Here is an 18,082-nt window from a genome sequence, read left to right on the forward strand (position 1 = left end):
TTTTTGGGGAGGGCTTTTGCTCTGTAGTCCAATACAATGATTTAGGATACTTGCTGTCTAGTTCTTTCAAAATACTTTTTCAGAGTTCATTAATGATTTAGTGGATGCTGCTTAAGGTGTAGTTTCACAATACTCTGAGCAAATCTCAATTGGCAGCAGCTGATTTCTGGCATTGGCAGTTGTCTGATTTCCTAAGCTGGTTTGGAGAGCTCAAGTGGCAGAAAATAACTGGCTTTTTCTGGCTTAGTTTGATTTCTTGAACCATCTGTCCTGTTGTGGTGCCTAAGAAGAGAGAATGTTGGGGAAAATACAGTGTACCATTACAGGCATAAAACTTACTGAACCCCCTACAATCCTTCTTCAAACAGCAGTAAAGTATGCCGCCTTCTGAGCAATTTCTTGCTTGTGACAGTTTTTGGTGGTTGAAAAGCACTATTTAGTCTTTGGAGGAAGCAAACCAGAATGAAATGTTGTCATAGTTCCATTCTTCGATCAGTGGTCTTAAAGTTAAGGTCTACAGTGTGTCCCCTATATCACTCATTCAGCTCATTAGAGTGATGTAATCAGTTTAAAATCATCAGCGTTGCAATAAGGCTTGTATTTCCCTCATGCTCCAGACAAAGCTGTCTGTTATCCAGAATTCTTCCTGCAATAATGCCTTCTACCAGTGTACTGTCATGGTAACTTTTGTGAGATGCAGTGGTTTATAAGATTAAATATGTAGTCCCTGATCCATGAAGGAATTTGGGCATTTTCTCCTGTTCAAAACAATGGGTAGATGCCTAGATGCTTTTGCAGATACACACATCTGAATTGTTAGTTATCTGCTACATTTACATTTTAAGCTGAATTTGTAGTTAGTTTTATAAAACTACCTTTAAGGAAACAATGATTCTTATTTCAGAGGACTGGAATACTTTTGCAACTGAAGCTTATTGCTTTTGTTTTAAACTCTTGTGCATTTTCACATCTAAGCAAGCAGAATAAGGAGTTTACAAATTATACATGCTGCACTTGGTGGGTTTAAGTTTTGTCAAACACTCAAGGAGTGTACTCTTGTCATTTGAGCAGGTGAATAAAATTAAGCAAATAGCACTGTTACATTGGTAGGCATGCAAAAACTATTCCTTCCGTTACTGAATTTACGGACTTGAATGCCAGGTAATAGGCTAGATGGCTTTTTAAGTGCTAGTCTGTGCTGGTGAAGGAAATGGGGAGAAAAATCTAATTCTTTGTTACCATAAATCTTTAATATGGTATTCAGAGAGAGTACTGAAAGGTCTTTTGACATCTAGGTGTAGTTTTAGTTCAAGTCCTTCTATTTAGGAAAAAGTTGTATTCATGAAAGAATTAATGTACAAATCTGTTTTAAACTATCTGGAGTAGCTAACTACTTCCTTTGTTTCTTTCTAGGAAATATCAAAATAAAGCAGATGTTGTGTCCTGTACTGTTATCTCAAGGTTTTGCAAGTCATTCTGTTATGTGCTTCTTGGCAGCAGGAATGTAAACTAATTCTTTCAGCACTGAACTAGAACCTTGACAAGGTTGCAATTACAGGTAAGAAAAAATTCTACTGCTTGGAAATTTATGGGAAGGTATAATCGCTTTTACTTTGACTGTGTTTTAATTTGCAGTTTTTAATTGACCAGGAATTTAATAGAAATTTCAGAGCAGATTAGGTAAAAGGATGTGTTTTTTCTTCTTTAAATATATTTGAATGTTGCTTAATCTTATTTTTAATAGGGAGGAAATATGACTTAAAGTGTAGCTTCTGTCTGACCCAGATTTTGAGGAAGGTATTTTCTAACACAAAAGACTGTACAGTGTCAGTCAGTAAAAGTCATGAAGTATTTTACCACTGTGTGTTGAGATTAGTTTACCAGTTTACCATCCGCGTGTGGCTTTTTTCTTCTCAAGATCTCTATTTCTTTAAATATGCTAATAGCAGCAGTACTGCTTAAGTTGCCTTTTTTTAATTGGTTACAGAAAAATCTCTAAATTTTTGTTACAAGTCTGCTGTAGCATCAACTCTTGAATTGCCTTTTCAAGGGCAAAGGTTGATGTCTTCTTCCAGGTCAGTGAAAATGTTTTGACTGCTGGTTTTGTATCATAACTTTATCTGACAACTATGGAGGTAACTCTTTTCCCACTACTCAATCACTATTTTCTACATTCATGTGTAGGGAACTAAATGTCACTGTTGTTTTACTCAGACTTCTTTTTTAAAAAAAAGATAAATTCAGTGCTACAAAACCATATTACTTTAAAAAAACAAACAAAACCAACCACACCACCACAAATGTCCGTCGGAGAGATTGCATATTTTGTTTTGTACATTTCTGAATAATTTAATTCTGTTTTAAAACGGGGGTTGTTTTAAAGACTATCCATGAAATAGCTTTATTGCGTATGCTGAATCTGCATAATTACGATCAAGTTAAGGCCTTTCAGTCTTGATTTCACATTTTGGTATCTTTTACAGGAAGAGTTGCTTGCCTTAGGCTGCACTTGTCAATAGTGTCAGGCCAAGAGTCTGGACTGCTGGTTTGAAGCAGTCTAATATGTCTTACTCTGAAGTTGGGTGATGCATGGGTCAGTGACAGGTTGTGCCGAGGAGGTGGCATTGATTGCTGCTACAGGGAAGGAAAGGTTCAAATGTGTTTTGGGTTGTTTTATGTGGTGTTGTGGTTTGGTTTTTTTTTGCTGTTGTCTGGAATGTTTGTACTTAATTTGTAGTGATGTAACAAGTTGAAAAAAGGCACAACTCTTCTTATGCTGTGCAAGTCATAGACTAATTTGTGTTGGAATGGACCTCTAACACTCATCTAGCCCAACCCTTGTGTCTGACTTCCTCAGATTTGTGTGAACCAACAAGTCACCTTTCAATTATGTAAATAAATGGTTTAGTGTTTTGCCATGGTTCTGCAGAACACCTATTCTGGTCTTTCAGACCTGTTTAGGAACAATTTATTGATTATATGAATCGGTGATTCATTGCTGTCCTATTCTCACAAAAATGCTTCTGAAGCTTTTGGTAAACACACCTTGAAAAAGGTAAGAAAAGAAGTTGTCTTAAATGCCTAAATTTAGAATAAGGGAGAACTCATTTTTAGTGACATACTGCTTCATGCTAATGAGTAAAAAAAATTATTCAAATTTAATACCAATAGCTTATTGGCTAAACATTGGCTCTCTTTCTTCAAAATCTTAGGTGCTATTTCTTTAATAGAAACCTAGCTGGTGGTGGTGAATTGATTGAAAAGGAGCTAACTAAATTTAACTCAAAATAGTTGGTCTCGTAATTGAATTTAGAGAACAAAAAAAAAAATTATTCTGCATAGAAATAACTCTAAAATTTATTAGGGAAGAATCATTGTTTGGTAGTATTCAAGTACCACAAGGGCATCTGTTTTGAATAGCCCAGTAAAGAAAGTGAGAATATGCTTATTGGCTACAGGAAGTATGAGCGGATACAGGGAAACAAAAGGAATTTCATGGGTTATAAATCTTGTCATAGTATGGTCAGTAGGGATAAACAAGAGTACAGTGCTGTCTTCCAGGTGGTATAATAAAGCCACACCTTGTAGCAGAGTTTGAGTAAAGGACAAAATGTTACTTCAGGGTTAATCAGCCTGAACAGGTAGTACCCGGTTTAACCGAGTAGGTCCATTTCACTTGTGTGCCAGTGCACCAAACTCCTACTTCAAGAAAATGGTACCAAAGCATGAATACTGGCTTATGCGGAGCTATCTTGGCTGTTAAAGACTTCAACCCTCATTCTGTTCCCATGGATGTGCTAGAAGCAATAGTGTGTTTGCTTTGCACTGTCTGGGCCCAGTATTGTTGGACTTGGTGAAGGAGCCTGGGTATTTATGTATCTTACATACAACTCTTTGTGTGGTTAATCTGTAACTCAGATAAACTGTTTGCAGATAACAAAGGGGATTGAATTTCCCAGACTTAACAGTGTTTGGAGAAAAATCTGGGTAAAGAAAACCTGAAGTTGTTACCTGGAAAACTAAGATGAGGGACATTAATGAAGAGATTGACTATGGTAGTGTGTTTCTTACTGAGAATGACACTGCATTCCTTTCTTCAGTAAGTTCCTAGTTGCAGTGCCAAAGGGAACTAAGGGCTGCTAGTTGTCAGAAGTCACACTGGTAAGCACAGAATTATGCGTAGCTAACTAGGAAGAACACTGCATATTTTTTTTTAAGCTTTCATTTGGCTACAAAACTGTATGAAGTTGACTTCTGCAACTTATGTAAAGGTGAAGCTGCGTGATAAAGGCTTGGTGACTGTAAAAATGCATCAACCTGGGCACTGGTGGCTTTTTACTACATGCTGTCATTGCAAAGCTGGATTCAGAGACCACTTTCAAGTTTTCTATGAAGTTCAGCTTGAACATCTTAGGTGTGATCTCTAACTTTGCACCTACCAAACTGTGTTCCAGAAAAATAAGCCACAGCATAAAAGTGGGCAGCTTGTCCAAGAGAGACAGGCTGTTGCCATATAAGCTGAGCTTGAAGATCTCCAGTTACCGAGCTTCATCTACGTTTTAATAGGTGCAAAATGCAGAATAGAAAATTAACCTCTGAAAAGACCACGAGCATACAGGTTCTTGTGATATTAACAACATAGCTAAAAAGGTTATAGCTCTTAACCTAGCTCCTGGTGCTCCTTTCTATTTTTTTCCCACTGTCTTCCCTGTTGAAGGTTACTGCTCCCTTGGATCTGTTGTCTAAGCTGCTGGCTTGTAAACCCACTGCGGTCAAAGTCACAAAGTTTCAAAATACTAAAGCTAACTTTGCACCTCTTCAGTTAAACAGTTCAAAGAGTAAGGGCAAAAATGTCTCAGCAGTTCTGAAAGAAATTGCTGGTGTAAAGTAGTGATGAGTAGCTGAGGCAGAGCAGAAGTGATAATGTTTTCAGGTATTGCTACTGACATTGAAAATGGGTGTGAATCCACAGTGTTAAATTACCCCTATGGTTGTTTTGTACCTCCAGACCAGTTTAAAGTATCTGAAGCACATTCTCAAATCTTCATCACCTCTTTAACTTGCTGGTTTGAAAGTATTGTGGTGGCTGGGGTTGTTGTATGTTTTGGTTTTGTTGTTTCTTTTTCCCCAGCTGTTGTAACAATAGGGATGCAGAAATTAGAGCTGTAGCTCCAAGGCATGTATTTTACCCGGTGATGGGGATAACGTGCAAAATTTTTTGAATTCCTGGTTTAAAAGCCTATTGGACCTCTTTAATGTTATCCTGGCAGGAAACGTTTTTGATAGTAGGCTCTATATTAAAAGTTTATATTCATGCTTAATTTCTTCATGTCAGTATCTTTGGCCAGTTGAGATCCTGCCTGATGATGACTCCCATGGCCAGAGTTTATTTAAAAATAAAAAAACCCCACCCTTAAAACAAATAAACCCCACAGCAAGTGGATGTGAATGATAGTCACTGTCCTTTTTGTGTTGTTCATTTTTAAGTGAAAGTAAAATATTCACATCTCATTCATAGATTCCAATAATTGCTTTTTGACTCTGCCAGTACTTGTGGTTACATAGTTAGAGTAGCTGTTACAGCCAAGCTTCAAGTAGAGCTCTTACTGAAAAATTCGATAACTATTTGCCTAATGTAAATTGATGTAGTGCTGGCATTTTTAAGGTCAGTAAGTCAAAAGCGATCTGAAGTTTTCTGGGATGAAAAATAAAGATCTTTAAAGCTGGTTTCACTCATCAAGTGAACTTGTATTTAGTATACATGTGGTAGAAATTGGTAGTATAATGTAACTATGGTGATAGTATAATGGTAGTATATTGTAAGTAAGCACAAGATTAGCAAAAGATTACTTGCAATGTTCTGTCACTCTTTTTTTTGTGTAAATTGAAGGGTACAGGGAGTCTTTATGAATGTCAAAACTCTTTACAGTGTGTATAGACACATACAATGTGTGGAACATGTGTATGCACATACATACACACTACAGAGAGAGAGTGTAAGATGAAGACAGAGGAGCTTTCTACCAAGGCTAAGTTTGAATTTTTTACTTAAACCAGAAAAATTATTTCTTCCTGTACTTCCAATAAGCTTTGAAATTGTTTGTCACAGATAATTTGATTATTTATTTGCCACTTACATCTTCATTGTCTAGTGCGTTTTCTCTGTTGGAACATCTCTCTTTTTTTTTTTTTTTTTTTACATAGCAAGAGCACATGTGTTTTGTAACAGGAAACTGGCCTGTTTCTTTTCCACAGCACAGACTTATTAAAAATGCCTGGCCTGTTGAGTGAATCCTTCGGAGGAAGAGATATTTTTTCAGTATGCTTTTCTGACCTAAGCCCAAAAGATTGATATTGGACCATTCTCATTATATGAAAAGATATATTATTCCCTTTCGGACTGTTGGCCATCAAGGTATCAGTCTAGTTCTGATGTTGTCTTTGAAACTGGCATGTGATCTGCAAATTATTTTATAGTATCTACAAAAACGTCGATTATGGCTTTTAGTCCTTTATAATCTAATTACATTTTGGCTGCCTTCATGACAACCAGCAAGTAAATATTTCTGCCTGTTAAATATAAATCTGTATGGAAAGGAGCGTGCTTTTCATTTCAAGTAGCTACCTGTTTCCCCTTCATGATGTAGTAGAAAATCATGGATATCTGTAACTGAGCGAGAACTATTTGCCGTTTTATAAGTAGATCCTGGGAGAAAATCAGTGTGTTTGATTGTTTTTCTTTTAAACAGAGAAAATCAAACTTATGCACAGGCTCGGTTTTAAGACCCTTTACTATATGGCTGATCTAATACCAAAAAAAGTCTTTACTGTGTAGCTGTGGTGAAAAGGATACTTATTATGATTTTTTTTCTTGTGTGTCAGAGGACATGGCTTTTGTCTTCATACTTGCATGCCCCAAAAAGGTAGATGTCCTTGGTTTCCTGAGCCTGAATTATTTCTTATGTTCCCTGTATGTGAGATAAGGACCTCATGTAGGATTTGCATCAGGTAGGAAATATCAGAGAATATATGTTAGGACTTCAGAGAAGTAAGCTTGGGTTAGGTTTTCGCCCTGGGAAAGAACGTCAGCTTTTGTTAGAGTCTCACAGCCCTGAACTGTCTTGGAAATGGCTTAGCTATTGATTTAAAAGTGGAGATGAACAGTAAAGCGGTAGTGAGAGCTGCTGCTTTAGCAGCGTACTGCTCAGATTCAGTTTATTCCATTGCCAGAGAGGGGGAAAGGCCAGTGCTTTCTTCCACTACAGGTCTTCCAAAAGCCTTTGGGCCTTCGTGATTATTGGCACTTACCAGGTGATTGATTTTATTTTTTTTTTAATTACTACTCTTTTATTTTTCGCAGAGATGGGAAGACTACTGGAAGAAGGGAATCCTAGCTTTTCGTTCTTGATCTGAAGAATATATACTGTTTTAAAGAATAGTCTGTGGAGCATGGATGAGAACTAAGGCCTTCTGTTTCCAAGGAAGTTTGGGAAGTTACAGTAGGCATGGTCTTGCAGATTTTGAAAGTTTCAGCTAATAATCTTATGTGGCGTAAATATTTTTACTAGAAGGAAATTAAATTGTTTTCTCAGGCCAAGGTGTGGATCCAGTTGCTGTCTTCCAACTGTGTAATGGGGGTGTATAGAGAAGATAGAGCTATGCTCTTCCCAGAGATGTGTAATGAAAGATGAAGAGGCAGGATACAATTTGCAATTACAGGAGTTCTGTATTCATTATGAATGTGGTCAGACATGAACTGGTTGCTTAGAGGCTGTGGAATCTCCATCCTTGGAGATGTCCAAAACTGGAGAAGGAACTGAACAGCTTGAGCCACCTTTTGGTGTTGGATATTATATTGATTGAACTTTGAGTAAGGGTTTGGACTAGTTAAGCTATAGAGGTCTCTTCCAACATGAATTGTTCTATGGTTCTGTAACTTGTGATTTCTGACCTGACTCAAATGTTATCTAGGTGCTTGTGTCAAGATTGACTTGTATCTGGCCTAGTGCGCTTAAAATAAGACATGGAAACACCAGGTTAGACCAATGATAAGCTTTGTCTTCTGTAGGATTTTTGCAGGTCAGTTTGGCTGAGTTGCATTTTTAGGTGCTCAAGTTTGTTTACTGATCTGGTCTGAGATGTTAAATGGGGGACAGAACTAGATGTTGAGTACCAGGGTACTGTTTTTCTAGTGGAACTGTTTTCTTTTTGTAACTGTTCATTTTGGAGAAAACAAGTAGTGTTTTGTTTGGGGTTTTTTTGTGTGTTGTTTTTTTTAAGCTGCTTTGCTACAGTTTGGTATGATACCACAAACTTCACTAAAACATCTATGATTTACTTAACTAATTTGTACATAGGTAAATACACAGCTGAGTTTACTCCTAGAGATAGTTGTTGGTGTTGTCACTGTAGATATGAAGTTCAAGTTACATTTGTGCATAACACCTGATAGGAATATACTGTACTTACCTGTATGCCATGTCATTTTTTGTAACTTCCTAGTATTTTTAAAATGCTAGAAGTTGTTAATGTTAAAAATAAGTTTTCAACAGATGTTGATTGATTTTTAAGTCTTCTTTGTCCCTCACTATCACTGATAATTTTGATTGAAAACCTGAGGTTCAATGTGTCAGTGAAATCACTGTTTCTTTCTTCCATTCTCACTGAAATGGCTTGGCTTTTTCAGCTCATCTTCAAACCAGTTGCTGCCTTATATAGTCTACATAATATACACAGCGAAAGGAAGATTTCTATGTTTGGCGTCTTTTATAGGACCAGCCATAAGTTGATTCCTAAACTTACAGTTTTCTTACGGATTGCAAGTTAATCTTTGCAAGGTCTGTAATATGAATTAAATGTTTAGAATATCAAGAATATAATCTTAAATAGTATCATCTTTCTTTTCAGTTTCTCACTCCTGTGCCATAAGAAGTGAAGCTACTTATGTAATAGGTAAAGCTAAGATGTGGAACGTGTGCTTTTGGTGTTTTTTTTAAACAGTTTTTGATTTTAAATATATAAAGCACAACACTCAATTCTGAGCTCACAGGCTTTTTCAATTAGATAGGTTTTGATCTTTTTTCTTAGTCATATGATTTCTTCCACACTTCTGATTTTTAAGAACATAAGGACATCCTTAAATCAATTATAAGAAATCTCATACAAGGTCTGAAGTGTTGGAGGACTTCTGTCATTTTAGTAGCATTTCAGTCCTGCGTTACATTTTACTGGTAAGAATGTCTTTGTGTGCATTTAAAATAGCTTTATATTGTGTGTAGCTTGTGAATGAGTGGTCATCAGCTATTAAAATCCTTTCACAAAACTCCTTTACTAATGTTAATTGAACTATTAAACTATGTGGAACTTGTTCAGCTTTGCGATGAGAATATCAGTTGCTGAGAGCACTAAGAGCACTTGTTTGTGGTGGTGTGTAGCACTGCCTTGCTTTGCTTTTATGACAATTTGAGGCTGATTCTTTTTTGTTTGTTTATTTCAAAGCAAAATCAGATCTTTCAAGAGAAAGGGTTGTGAAAAGCATTTTGGCTCTGTATCTCACTAAGTAACGAATACCTCATTGCTATTGCTGTGTGTTGCTTCCACTGGTTCACAGTGTTGCAAATATTCTTTTCAGATAAAGGGAAAAAAGTAATGATGCAAATAATTGTGAGCAGGATGTAATTTACTACTCTCACTTGCAAATTATATACATTGTGACGCTTACAGTGCATAACACAAGGTTGTGTAGTTATTTTATCTTCATCTTTGTTATCACAGGTAATATAACTAGAGGCCCGTGGATGGTGACTGCAGAGATAAAGAATAAAGATAATATTTGTGGTTTCTTGTGTGTGAAATTCTTTAGATAGTATCATAAAATTGAACTGATTGGGAAGGTGGTTGAAGTTTAGGATGGATAGCTTGTGTTTGAAACACTTAATGACTTTTCAAGTTGTTAAAAGTACAGAAAGTATTTTGAGAATGTTAGGTGCGGGTTTGAAGGCATTCCGTAACTTGCTTTTTTGTATTAGATGTGACATTAGCTGTGAAATTGCTACTTCTGGTTTTGCTTTATAAAATCCAGTTTGAGGACTGTTTATGTTTATATGGAGTAAAATCAAATTGGCAACAACCTTGGAGCACGTTCTCTTAATTTGACTTTACTATAGATTCTGCAGCTGAGGACTGTACCTTGTACATGGAATGCCCATTTTGGAGAGCATAAAAGGCTCAGGACACTTTCTTTGGTGTCACACAATTTTTAATTTTTTTTTTTTAATGGCTACTTAAGACAACTTACTAACTACAAGACTTGTGTAATAACATCAGACTTCTTGATAGCAGAAGATTGATACGTAGAGACAGTTAACTGTTATGCAAGTGTAGAGTTCCCTAATAAATGAGAAATGATCAAAAATCGTGGTACTATCTCAGAGCCAAACTAGAGGGGATAATTGCACAGTGTTAGCATTTATACTGTCCATGCAAAACCTCAATTTCTAGCTGAACATTTAAGAAATCATCTTCTCTAGCAAATCTTTCTAAACCTGGGCTCTCATTAGTGTTTTATTTCATGTCAGAACAGATAATTTGAAGACGGATAACTTCTTTTTTTTTTTTTTTTTTAAAGAAAAAATACATCAAGTTATATGACGATCAGTCTCTTACAGAACCACATTGCTCCTTTTGCATGATGTTGGTAGCACCTCAATCAAAGGCCATTAAACCTGAATTAAGACAGACAGTAAAACTATACAAAAAAAGTAAACCGGATAAGGAGTTGCTGCAGTATTTGGGGAAGTTTGTCTAAATTTGTATTTAAGTAAGAGTGGGAGATACATTTCAAAAGAGGCATAACTGGTGAGCAAACTGTTGTGGTCTGTGGAATGTAGGAGATCCCTGGCACTTCATGGAGGTCACTGTAGAATTTTGGATTATCTGGAGGAAAGTCGTAAAGTTTACCCTGAAAAGGGAGGTGCTGTGCAGAATCTAACTGTAATCTTTTCCTCATTGCATTGTACTGTTCTTTTTATCTCTCGTGTCAGACTAAGCTGTGTATGCCGAAAATGGGTTTAGATGAGGGGAATGGCAGAAGTAAGGATTTTTTAACCTCTTTTTCTGATGTGGTAACAAACTCTTAAACCAGAACGAGATTGTCATGACACTGCAGGCTTGGTGTGTACTAGTATGCCAGAGACCTAGTGACTGACTGCTGGGGATCAGCAGTCACAGCAGAATTGTCTCAGATTCTTTTTGGATGAGGGTTGCTATAGTTTCCACATCCAGTCACTAAGGGTTTCATAGGGTAGTGATTTTTTAGCATAATCAGAGGTTGTGGTATCTGGGTTTCTGAAGTTCACAGAAAAGTACTATGGGATCTGTGGATTAAAGAATGTATTCTCTGCTGACTTTATAAAGTGCAAGGTAGTCTAGTACAAGAGAGGAAGTCAGAAGTCCTCTAAAGCTTCAACATAGATTACACACAATTTACCTGCAAGTTTGCTGTCTGGGGATGGTTCTTTCTCGTGTATTTTGACATAGGTCAGCAGATACTGAAGAACTTCTAACTATCTGTGGATTATTTTCTTGCCTTAGCTCATATCTCTTGTAACTGGATACATTTTAAAATCAAGATCAATGCATCTTTGAACTTAAAATCACCTGTAAACACATGAACGTCTTTTCAGGATGGTAAAAATAGAAATTATGTTTTATGAAGGACTAAGTATAATTTATTAAAAGAATCCTATGAAAAGTTTTCGTGGATTGAAGTGGGATTTGCCTTGTCTCCTTTGGCAGATGGTCTGCATTCCCCTATTGTCACTTTTGCTGTGCTATACAAGAATACAGAAGTAGCCCAGTACATGCAAATCTAGTGAGACCAGTCAGTTCTTATTTATGAAGTATTAGCTCTTCTTCATGCCACAATAAAACTGGAAAGAGAATAGGAGTTATATGGTTGTTATTTTTCCAGCATGAATTAGTTTCTGCAGTGAATGACAAAATTGGCAGGGCTGCAAAGGTATGTGAACTACTTTGCCTTCATATGCAGAGCCTTTAATTTTGATGAAGTAGCTCTTTAAAAGACACAACACCTCACCAAAAATGCAAAGAAGAGTCTGTCACTTACTTCATGTCATTTATTATTCCCCCCACCCCACCCCCTATTATAGTTGTCGACCTCAGCACACGTGCATGCTTTATCATTTGTTTTATAAAGAAGAAACACAGGAAAGTGAGAAAAAAGCTTATATGGAGTGGTGGTTTTATAAATAAGACTTTTCTTCTCTGTTTTCCAGATTCAATATTGCATAAACATGGGTGCATTTTTGGATAAACCAAAAACTGAAAAACATAATGCTCATGGTGCAGGGAATGGCTTGCGTTACGGCCTCAGCAGTATGCAGGGATGGAGAGTGGAAATGGAAGATGCTCACACAGCTGTTGTAGGTATTCCCCATGGCTTAGAGGACTGGTCCTTTTTTGCTGTCTATGATGGTCACGCAGGATCTCGTGTTGCAAATTATTGCTCCACGCACTTACTAGAACACATCACTAACAATGAAGACTTTAGGGCGACAGAAAAACCTGGATCTGCTCTTGAACCTTCAGTGGAAAATGTCAAGAGTGGAATCAGAACTGGCTTTTTGAAAATTGATGAATATATGCGCAATTTCTCAGACCTCAGAAATGGGATGGACAGAAGTGGCTCAACAGCAGTGGGAGTTATGATTTCACCTGAGCATGTATACTTTATCAATTGTGGTGATTCGCGTGCTGTTCTCTATAGGAATGGACAAGTCTGTTTTTCAACACAGGATCACAAACCTTGCAACCCAAGGGAGAAAGAGCGAATCCAGAACGCAGGAGGCAGTGTAATGATTCAGCGTGTTAATGGTTCATTGGCAGTTTCTCGAGCTCTGGGGGACTATGACTATAAATGTGTTGATGGTAAAGGCCCTACAGAACAACTTGTTTCTCCAGAGCCTGAGGTTTGTGAAATTTTAAGGGCAGAAGAAGATGAGTTTATCATCTTGGCTTGTGATGGAATCTGGGATGTAATGAGCAATGAAGAGCTCTGTGAATTTGTTAAGTCTAGACTTGAAGTATCAGATGACCTGGAAAAAGTGTGCAATTGGGTAGTGGACACTTGTTTACATAAGGTATGTAACTGTTTTCTCCAAGCAGCTGTTCTGAAATGATCTTCTGTTTAGATGGGTACAGTGTTAACAGCAGTTCCTGGCCTGTTCTTCCGCTTCTCCCTCTTCCTTTCCCTCAAACTTCTGTACCTATTTGAGTGTATGTCCTTGCTGAAGAATATACAGCTTTATCCTTTGTGCCTGGAGAGGTGATAGCAATTGCAAAAATAAAGGTTCCAGCTCTAAACTTTGTTTCCACACACGGGGTTTTTTTATAATGAATGAATACTATGCGAGGTATTTTGTTTGGGGTTTTTTTTTTTTTAGCTCTTTCAAGTTGGGCAGTGTTTGTATGCTTTGCATAAAACCAGCGTTTGCACCATCTCCTCTTCAAGGTGTGCTTTTTCTGTCAACCTGAAGTGCTGTCCTCAGCATATTGTTGTAGCTTAGATGGAGAAGTGCTACTTTTGCATCTGAGCTTGCTTGTACTCCTCAAATTCAGAGTTTGTTTGGAGCAACTACAGGTCGTTCTGCAAATGTTTCATAGGTATACCATTTCCAGCGTTCCCTGAAAAGTCCAATTCCTACTAGTGTAAATAGAGTTCATTTGTTAGGCCATAGATCAAACATGCAATTTTAAGGAAAATATTGAAGTTCAGAATTCTAACACTAAAGGGTAAGTAATTTTTTTCAGAAATAGGGTTGCATTCCAGCATATACCATACACTGTATGATTTGTTGAGATGCTGTGGCTTTCCTGACCAAGCACTTGACCAGCCTTGTTAGAGGATGGTCACTGTAGTATACTTTCAGTAAAACTGAGCCCCGACTTCATGTTTATTTTATAGAGTCAGATTGTGGATCTCTGCAATTTGTAACGATATTGGAATGTTTTCCTCTGTCTTCAGGATGTGAATTATATCCACATAATGTTAACTGCTGTAAAAGTTAGATGTCCCCGTATGCTTGGTACGAAAGGGAAAATAGAGTAACTCCTGAGTAATTCTGAAGGAATTTATTGTAATGTCAGATTCCTATTTAATTCCTTCAGGAGAAGGAGTTGTTGTGATAGATGATAGGAACTATCTGGTAGGTTGGGTTTACAGAGAAACAATACGCAGTGACTAATGGCACTTGAATTTCTACCAAAAGAAATAAATAATTAAGGTGTTGATTTCAAACCAGGAATTTAAATTATGTTTCTCCTGGATTTCCTTGTAAGAGACTTAGACACTGTGTTTTTAAATTTGCCTGTGAATTATAATTTTGGAAATTAAATATGAGCAGGGAAGTGGTATCAGAACTTCCCAGTGAAGAACTGGCATTAAAGTTAGTATCTGAAAAAGCTGTTGGCTGCTGTTGCTGAGCACAGGATAGTCTATAAGGTCAGCTTGGCCATACCAAATGCATTCATATTTTGTACTTATTTTCTTCAAGTTGCTGTGTGTGACACAGGTGTATTCTGATATAGATTTGTAATGAATGTAAATGTTTTATGTGAATGCTCTCAAACTGAAATAAATTAATAGCTAGCTATTCTAGTAGTCTAGGATAAGTATTCTGCATTTCATTTTGCAACGTAAGTTGTTTTTTAACTTAGCTTAAGGTACCATCAAACGACTGTCTGTCTAATTTCTGACCCGTTTTCTTGATACTATTTTAAAATGGTTGACGTGTAAATAAGTCCCTTTAAATATTTTAAACTTTAAGACTAAGAATGTACAATAAAAATCAGTAAAATTAGTTCTAGGGGGTAGTTTAGTTGGAAGACTTAGAGGTTCTTATTAATCAAAATACAGTTTTATTGCAAGGTTTCTTTATTCCCAGGTGTATCTTTAGTACTGTATTTGGAACAAGTAATAATGTGACTAGAATAGAAAAATGAAAAATAAGACTAAAAATCCTAACTCTTCTTTCTTCTTTGTCACATAGGGGAGTCGTGATAACATGAGTATTGTACTAGTTTGTTTTTCAAATGCTCCTAAGGTCTCAGATGCGGCAGTGAAAAAAGACGCCGAGTTGGATAAGTACTTGGAATCACGGGTTGAAGGTAGGAATTCTGTCTTGTTCATTAGAAATGCTATCAAAACCTACTTAAGCATGAAAACGAAAACCCTGACAGCCATGATGCTACTATATGGTGGGTCAAATTCAAGCCTGGTTACAACTCTGAATTTTTGTGTGTCAGGAAAAATGTTTTAAGCCATGTTGTTAGTTTATCATGGTATTCCACAAGCATTTTCTTAATGTGAGCTTTAGGTTTTTACTTCTGTCTTTACAGGTCAAAATGCAACCACTGACCTTGCAGTGTGTTACATCATCTAAGTAAATTGTGATGATGTTAATGTCTTGCTTAGAAAATATCATGAGAAGGGGTACTTGCGGTACTTGCTCCCTTTTTTTGTGCAAGTTTTTGACAAAAAGAAAAAGCTGTATTGGGTTTTCATCATGGGACAGCTTATTTATCTAATTATCCAAGCTTTTTTAACTGCTTCTGTGTAACACAGCTGTGTTATTTTTCGTACCAAAACTTTAAATGCACTTTTGTGAAAACTTAACAGAGCATAAATGATCAAAATACCTATGAATACAAGAGCTTTAAATCATCCCTTTGGCTTCTGAATGCTTACCAAGTGTCTGTGTATGTGTGACTAAAAAACATTCCATGGAGGACTAAACTTAATTTCTAATCAGTTTCATTTAGTCACTGATTTTTTTTTTTTTACCTCTACTTATGCAAAAGGTTGAATGCAACTTCTTCCCTTAAGCAGAAACAGTGAAAGGAAAGTTAACTTGACTAAGAATGAGAAGACTTGCCCTTGTATATACTCGCTGCTTTTCTGCAGCATTCTTATGGTCAGAAAAACTGACGTTTGAAGCAGGCTTTCAAACTCCTGCTTCTAATTCAAAATGGTTTATGACTGGTTAAGACTGTTCTAAGTACACAGCTGTGTCTTTTCAGTCTTCTCAATTATTTTAGTCATCCAGGTATAGCTCAGTTTTTGAAGAATTGACTGAAGTTCAGGGCTGGTATTGAAAGTTTGCCTTTCTTTATAATATTGTCCTTGTGTTGGCACAGGTTCTTCTAGAAGCAACCCAGGCATGAAAATAGCTGAGTTCTTAGAACAGTTTGTCTTGCTGTTACAAATGTTGCTAGGATAATACTGTGAAGTAGCATCATTGGAGAGAAGCAGTCATCAGAGGTTTTGAAAGCCTTGTTGTTACGATTCTGTAAACTTCTATAATCTCATCAGAAGAGTACTGAAGCACTGTCACCCACTTATGGTGATGCAGCTTATTGACCGATTTATTATAGCAACAATATTCAAGGAAGGAAAGGGGTTTCTGAAGAAAAAGCTGGCTGAGATAATGTGCACCCTTTTTTGACTTGTTTCCGGCCTGGACCAGAATATTCTGATTGCTAGATCCAAGTTTAACTGTGCTTCTTGCAAAGGTGTCCTTTCATAGGTGGATAAGGAGTTGTGCAGCCGCCTTGGATGTATTTGTTCCAGGTGCTGAGGCCAGTGGTTTAGCTTTATAGTGTAGTATTGCTGTCCTGATGGTACTTTTCTGTGTTCATATTGAAAAATGTGGTATGGGCAGTCTACAGGACTACTCAGTAGAGTTCCATGAAAGTAACTTTAAGTTTGGGTGCCAAGATGCTTGGGATTTCGCAGGTCAGAACCAGCATTTAGTCACCATCTTGAGACTGTAACAAGGTCTCAATGACATAAACCACAGCTCTGGCCACTGACTGCCTGAGCTTGCGCGTTATTTAAGAAAAAAGGTGTGACTGACCAAATTTTCTCAAGGTGGATCCAGAAATGTGCCAGGCACCCAAGCATGGTGTGTATAATCTGTAAAATACTTCATTTCCTTTCTCATAACTATTTGATGAGAATTGCTAATGCAAGACTCCAGCACTGTCACATATGAGATAGATGACACTTCTGTTTTTCTTGTTGGTTTTGGTTTATTTGAATATCTGAGACACCCGTTGACTTCTTAACATGCTGTAATGGGTACCGAAAGGACTGATTTGATGTGCTTTTATTAGAAAGTAATTCGTATCCAGTAGCATTAGGTATAAGTAAGAAGTAATCTCTAGATTCGAGGAGATCGGGAATCTTCTGAGAGTTTAGCAAAAATTCCACAGCTAAACATTCATAACTCTTCTTAACACTAATTCAGTGTAAAATGCAACAGTGACGTGGAAGTGTACATGCTGCCACTGTAACCTGTTTTCTGGGGACAGCTGTTAGTTCAGCCACTTCAGTATAAAAAAACTCTCCAACTTATTTTAATGCTAGAAATGACACTTAGTGTAGATATTTGATCATTTAATTTTTCATTCGTGTGAAACAGCTGTGAGAATCACTCAAGTTCTTTGTCTAGATATCTTTTTTTTATTGCACTTTTACTTAAGCTAGTGGGGTAAATATAGAAATTTGTGTTCACATCAGTGTCCCAGTAATGTAGACAGTTGATGTAACAAACCTTAATTTTTAAATATATATATATATATGTAGTCCTTCAGGCCACAATACAAGTTATCTCTGAACGCGCTGGCGTTGTGCGTGGTGTCCTTCTCTCTTGTTTAAATGGGATCTAAATTGAAATGGCTTGCATATTTGTAGTTTCTGTTGAGATTAGAGAGTGCTAATGGTCACTTCAAATGCTAACTCAGGCACGTTTCTCAGAACTTGGCTTACATCCCAGGCTTCCTAGATGACACTAGTTAAGATAAATACCTATTATCTTCCTATGTCTGAGTAGAGTACACGAGCTGTTAATAGGCTCTGGGAGGGAGCCAGAGGCAGTTACCTGCGCTGACAGCAGTCAGGTGTGTACACAGCGGTTACTGGTTAGTATTCCCAGCGTCTTGGTGGTTCCTCTCTCAATTAGCAAATAAGTGAACAAAGTATGGAACTGCAGTGTATTTTATT

General features: G+C 37.0%; 1 protein-coding gene across 20 annotated transcripts in view; it reads left to right on the forward strand.

Moving 5' to 3' along the window:
• Positions 1–18,082, forward strand: part of PPM1B (protein phosphatase, Mg2+/Mn2+ dependent 1B) — a 63,056-nt gene that overhangs the window by 25,903 nt on the left and 19,071 nt on the right. For 11 of the 20 annotated variants that reach the window (XM_074579616.1, XM_074579624.1, XM_074579611.1 and 8 more), the window contains 3 exons: positions 1,414–1,558; positions 12,297–13,160; positions 15,069–15,186. In XM_074579616.1, coding sequence (XP_074435717.1) covers positions 12,315–13,160; positions 15,069–15,186 — 964 coding nt within the window. In that variant the 5' untranslated portion in view covers positions 1,414–1,558; positions 12,297–12,314. Of the gene's footprint in view, positions 1–1,413; positions 1,559–1,987; positions 2,076–8,686; positions 8,838–8,907; positions 9,231–12,296; positions 13,161–15,068; positions 15,187–18,082 lie in introns of all 20 variants that reach the window. The other 9 variants (XM_074579613.1, XM_074579620.1, XM_074579627.1 and 6 more) reach the window with 5 other exon arrangements.

The sequence above is a fragment of the Larus michahellis genome, chromosome 3 (genome assembly GCF_964199755.1).
Source record: "Larus michahellis chromosome 3, bLarMic1.1, whole genome shotgun sequence".
Classification (NCBI taxonomy): Eukaryota; Metazoa; Chordata; class Aves; order Charadriiformes; family Laridae; genus Larus; species Larus michahellis.